The 5,818-nt window shown below is 38.5% G+C and overlaps 1 protein-coding gene across 1 annotated transcript; it reads right to left on the bottom strand.

Moving 5' to 3' along the window:
• Positions 1–491: 491 nt before the first annotated feature.
• LOC149212030 (Protein kinase superfamily protein) lies at positions 492–4,681 on the bottom strand. The gene is made up of 4 exons (XM_089388540.1): positions 3,656–4,681; positions 3,185–3,548; positions 2,851–2,892; positions 492–1,852 (listed from the first exon to the last, which is right to left on the bottom strand). The coding sequence occupies exons 1-4, from the start codon at positions 4,679–4,681 to the stop codon at positions 492–494; spliced, it is 2,793 nt and encodes a 930-aa protein (XP_089244666.1).
• Positions 4,682–5,818: the final 1,137 nt, after the last annotated feature.

Below are 5,818 nucleotides of genomic sequence, written 5' to 3'. Positions count from 1 at the left end.
TTTTTATATAATTTGTTTTAATGGAAAAAGGGAGACAGCTATTGTTTCCATTTCTCTAGCGTGACATACACCAAACTGTGAAACGCACCGTTTCTATTTTGACAGAATAAGCATGCCGGTCATCGAATTAAAAATCGAAATCGAATTATATCAGCTACAAATCAGAACAACATTTAAAAAATCCCCAGGTAACAACTTGGAAATATGCTTATTTCCATTAGAATCAAGTGTCAAGACTATGATGCGCAGCTTAGTGCTATGAACGAACAGTGCAGTGCTGCCTGTTTACATAAGGTCGCCAATGTGAACTAGAGGCGTTCTAGGAAGGGGTGTGTTCCTTGTGTACAATCTGAAACAAGTTCATCATTAGATATATCAACTTTTCTGATAATACAACATTCTATAATCATGTGATTTTGGATCCTATGAATACTGGCATACATAGGACTCTGAGAATTGACCTTCAATAGCGTGGTTGGCAATGTCTAATCTCAGTAATTAGGCAGGGAAGACTGCAACTGAAGAAGGTGATGATAGCAATCTGCAGCAGAAGGCCTCTGATCTGGGTCTTGTTCCAAGCATCTATTCTGTAAATTCCTCAACAGCTCAGACACATTCAGCCCACTTGTCCTGATAAGGTGTCCAATACTCCACACATCAACTTTAACCCCATGAACACCCCTAGACATTTCAGGAGCATGGTTCAAGCCACTAAGATTGTGAGGGTAAATCTGAGGTGCACCAATGGCATCCTCAAAATCTATTATAAACCACTCATCTGATTCAATGTTCTTCATCACGTTATCCCACCTGAGATCCCTGTGCATAAACGAAAGGGTGTGCAAAGACACCAGTGCCTTGGTCACAAATTTCAGAGCTTCCACAAGCTGTTCCACAGTCGAAGGTTTGGTTGCACAACCCCTCGGCTTGAACACCAATGCTAACTCTTGTTCTACAGATTTATGGATGTATTCAACATGGGGAATTCTGTTGTCTAGAAAATCATAGATTTCCTTGACAGTGGCCCATTTCCTTCTGTTAGGAAATATTTTTTTAACATGAGTTGGCATTATCTCAATAATCTTCCCACTTCCTCTATCCAATCTTTGATAGTCACTATAAATACAGTTAGATTTCTGCCCATGACAAGAGTCTGCAAGCAATGGCAAAATCCTGGATACACGCCAGCAAGGGACCAGAGCTTTCAACCTCTGAGCAGGAGTTGACAGATTCATTGACACAAGATCAATCCTTATGACCCTCTCATGTGATTTGCTCAAGGCACAGAACGTAACAGTGTCACCAACAGCATAATACCCTAAAACGTAGGGCAAATCTCCATAAGTCCACAAGAGCTTTTCCACAATCTTGACTGCAGGATCATCACCCTCCCTCACTGCATCAGTCTCCTCACCTCTCCATAAACACAAGTTCTTCACGAACCCACATACGTTTGGCCATTGTTCTTGAGATCCCAAGTCTTGGTACCCTGATTTTCGAATCAGCTCAATCTCCACTGCACAGAACTTATTAATGATACTATTAATGCAATCATCCCACAACCCAATGAAAGACTCTCTGCCATATCTTCTGCTATAAGGCCTGAGGAGGGGTCCTACCACCTCATACATAAATGCCCTGCAATCTGTATCGGAGGACGGACAGAAGAAAATCTCCTTGCCTGTTGGGAGATCCTCGTATACATCGTGCCTGACAGGAAAACGCATGTCCTTAGAAGGGGGCTCCTGCAGATGTGAGGAGAGCTCGAATATACTCGGCAGAGTGAACGCAGGAACCCTTAGACATCCCACAAAATAATCTGTCCGATCTCGAAGCCCAAGAGGAGGAAAAGCTACATAATATATACATAACAGCACATTAGACTTTTTTATTTGAAGTTGAAATGTCCAAAACTCAAAGCTCTATCAGCAAATATTTCCAAGCTTCTCCACTCTAGGAACTCTGGTATTAAGTTTGAGATTTTTTATTTCAGCAGTGGATATTGAAGCTAATATTTAGCTTCCCCATATCATTGAGTTTTTCTGTGATATAGAAAGATGAACTTAACTTCTCTATGTCATTTATAGCAGTAGATCTGGGAGAGAGCAAATTTTAGTTCTTTTTCTATATAAAAAACAATAGCATGTAAATCAGTCCACTATTTCTCCTTACCAGAAATGCCAAGTAATTTAAACTTTTAATTGATTATTTCGGTAAAAGAGGTTATGGTTGTCCATGATTTTCTAGAGAAACAAGGAGCTCTATGGTCTTGGGTGGGTAGATATGGATGTAAGATCCGGAGATGTATGTTCACCTCTTTCATCATAAATTTTAAATTTTCATAATGTTAAAAAAAAAATTAATAAACTGATATTTAAGCCAAAACCTTAATTTAGGTTTCTATAATAATGGATAGTATTTGTGATCAGAGTAAAATGCACCACAGTATAAAATGATAGAAGTCTTGTTCTCCATTTAGCAAACAAAATGCATCTTTTAAGCCAGCCCTAAGAATTTTGCAAAACAAAAGCTTACCAGTCTTTATCTGTTGAGTGGGAAACCCAGCAAAATCCTTGGGCATGGTAAAACAACTAGTGAAACAATCATCTAGGGTAGCCAAAATCCTTAACCAATTATGATTTGCACTGGAATCATAGTTTTACTATTGTTTGCAATTTATAACATGCACCAGTAGATTTATTCTCAATCCATAGTTTTATTACATAAAATAGTTTTCAAATGGGAAAAACAATGAAGTTGAGATGAATCATACAACACTTTAATCTTTATTATTAGCTTGGAAAGATGATAACAGAAATCTAAAGCTTTTTCTGTTTCTTCTGAACTTACATGTGGAGGAGAGTTCCGACTGCTGAGGCTGAGCAGAAGATCCTACACAACCAAACTAACAAATTTAATTTCTGAAACATCACTTCACAAGATTAGCATGGAAGATCATATTACTCAGCCTTCCATAAATTCGAAGTTAAAATGTATACATAAATTCAAAATTGAAGTGGATGCATGTTAGCTGAGATGCTGGTTCATTCAATTATCCAACTAAATTCATTTAAAATCCACTCAATTATCCAGCAAAATGCATTTCAAATGATAAAAAGTATTTTGTCCTGAAAAGGAGATCTACCTTGTCCCCAAAAAACCAAAACGGTACCCAGTGTCTTACCAGCCTTACGTCTGCCAAACACTTTGAGCTGCTGACCACACATGAATCTATCAGTCGAGAATCCTTTCAAGGCACCCCCTTCAAAGGCCTCAATGGTACTTGCAGTCCATGTCTCATCAAAGAATGTCAACTCATTGGCATGTAAAAAATTCAGCTGATCCACTTTCAGTCGACCTCTCTGATATTCACCCTCCTCAGCCCAGATATGAGCAGTTTCTTCCCATATAATCTTCACTTTACCAATCCGGTGCAACTCTCTAGAAATAGCCTCATTTTCATTTTTCCTTTGTATTGGAACTGCAAATGATTCACTGGCTGGCACAATAACTTGCATAAGACCTGCCAAATCCAAGCCCACAAAAAACTCAGATCACTTTTTCACAAACTACAACCTCAAAGAAATGATTATTACAACTAAATCTTTACATTGCACTGGACATGTCAAGTAGCATCAGAAATTCGATTGAGCACAAGGCCAAAGTCATTACTGATATTATCCTTATTTTCTTTGGGTGTAAACTCCTTCGAGGAGTCTCGAACCACTAATCTAGTAGCAGAAGCTTGTAGACATTTTTGCTGTGATGCTCTCTGTCTGAAACCCATAAACTGTGCCAATTCTTCATATACTTCCTCATCAAATGAAGCTGGCAAGCGATGCAGTTTTCTCTCATATGGTGAGAGCCTGAAGTAGCTCTTACCAATTTCTTCTCTTTCAGGCCCTTTTTCCCATTCATAAACCTTCCTGAACTCGCCGAGCATATTGTCCCATTTTGTTCCAGCAGTTTTGGCGTCACGGTTAACTCCATGTTGGTTGAGGAACTGGGCCACCTCCCTGTCTTTCTCTGCTCTGGTTTTGCTTTGTTTAGCATATGTATCGACTGAAAAGCTCCCCTCCGTTGTATTCTCCTGCTGGGATTTTGATGGGTCCCCCAGGTATTGGATTCTCCAAGCCCGAGCCAACCATAGCATCTCATAAGGCTTCCATACTGGAGAAACATATTTGCCTTTTCTCAGAGCAAGACCAGAGCTTGCATTGTTTTTGTTATTAATCTCCTGGCCTGTTGAGGTTGGCTCTTGTGATGGCTGGGACTTGGATGAACTTGAAGGTGAAGAGGGTTGCTGAGCTGTGGGAGATGATGAAGAAGGATTCTGAACTGTAAAGTGAGATGGCGACAGAGATGGTGGAAATGATATGGGCTGTGAGGGGTGTGTGACTACTCTCCATGGGGATTCATATCTTCCACGTTTTGCATTTGGAGAGCCTGTGGGTATTTGCTGTGGGGATTCATATCTCCCTCGTTTTGCACTTGAAGCATCTGGGGGTATTTGCTGTTTGGGAACATAGAGAGGATTGTTGTAGTGAGGTGAGGTTAAGGGAATGGCAGACAGAGGCGTTGGAGCAGCAGAGAAGTCAGGATGGTGTTGAACAGTAGGGGGAGACTCTTCATGGGCACTGATATCTTTGACTGGTGATGACTCTTTAACCTCATCATCCATTTTAAATCCAATCCAAAAGAAAACTTAATCTGATTAATAATAATATTAGCAAGGACGTATGTTACAGTGACAAAAACTCTACAGAGAGCCTTGTCTTTAACAAATCCCAATTACAAACCAACTAGTAATCAACTATGGTGTTTTCGAGTTAAATATAACAACGAGAAACAGAAAGTTGAGAAGAGCCCAGTGACACAAATTCTCATATGGTTATTTGCAAATATAATGATTCAATGCAAAATAATGCTTTATAGCTCAAACTGTTATCTGGTTCTGGTTCTGCTGCATGGAATCATGGCAGGAGCAATAAATAACTTGGGATTCAACAACGAAGAGAAGAGGAGGCATATTTAACATACAAACAATGGAATCCCGGTAAGGAGAGTAGCTTTGGGATTCTACAACTACCTCATAACAGGTGACAAGACATGTTCAACACAGTACATATTCCTACAATCTCTCCCACGTTTAACATATCCGGTTCTGCTACAGTAATGGATCTCATGGCAGGAGGATTAACTTGGGATCCAACATAAAAACTTTTAGAGAAAAGACAAGACATGCTTAGTACAGACCCCATATTTGGTCAAATGCCTCCAGTCTTTGCTAGTTCGCTCTTTTGTTTTCAATATTAACTACCCGATTTTTAACTAGAACTGGACCAAAACTTCTGAGACTTTTTGGCTGAGTACTTCTCACTAAAAGCTTAATCAAAACCTACCGAGACTTTATGGCTTTGGGACTACGCACTAAAGCTCATATCTAAGAGAAGTAATTTTTACCTGGACAGTCGAAAATTATTAAGGTGTGTAGTACTCTCAAAATCAAGGGAAAGTGGCCTAGGTGTGTAGTACTCTCAATATCAAGGGAAAGTGGCCTTTTTAATATGAGAATTTGGAAATTATATTTTTTAAGTTAATAGTAAAAAATATATTTTTAAATGTTAAATTTATTTATGAGATTTTGGAAATTATATTTTGTAAGTTAATAGTAAAAAATATTTTTTTAAATGTTAAATTTATTTATCAAAATCAATATGCACTTGCACTTGTTTTAGGGAAAGTGGCATTTTTAATATGAGAATTTGGAAATTATATTTTTTAAGTTAATAGTAAAAAATATATTTTTAAATGTTAA

This window comes from Pinus tabuliformis, chromosome 1_1 (assembly GCF_031772625.1).
Source record: "Pinus tabuliformis cultivar Carrire ecotype Pingquan chromosome 1_1, CPIR1, whole genome shotgun sequence".
Lineage (NCBI taxonomy): Eukaryota > Viridiplantae > Streptophyta > Pinopsida > Pinales > Pinaceae > Pinus > Pinus tabuliformis.
Note: the sequence above shows the minus strand (reverse complement) of the source record. Positions and strands in the feature narration are given on the sequence as shown.

Coding starts and splice junctions, on each gene's coding strand:
- LOC149212030 (XM_089388540.1), bottom strand. CDS start 4,681: ATGGATGATGAGGTTAAAGAGTCATCACCAGTCAAAGATATCAGTGCC. Junction 3,549..3,655: donor TCAGTAATGACTTTGGCCTT/GTGCTCAATCGA, acceptor AAGTGATCTGAG/TTTTTTGTGGGCTTGGATTT. Junction 1,853..2,850: donor GTCGGAACTCTCCTCCACAT/GTAAGTTCAGAA, acceptor TATATTATGTAG/CTTTTCCTCCTCTTGGGCTT.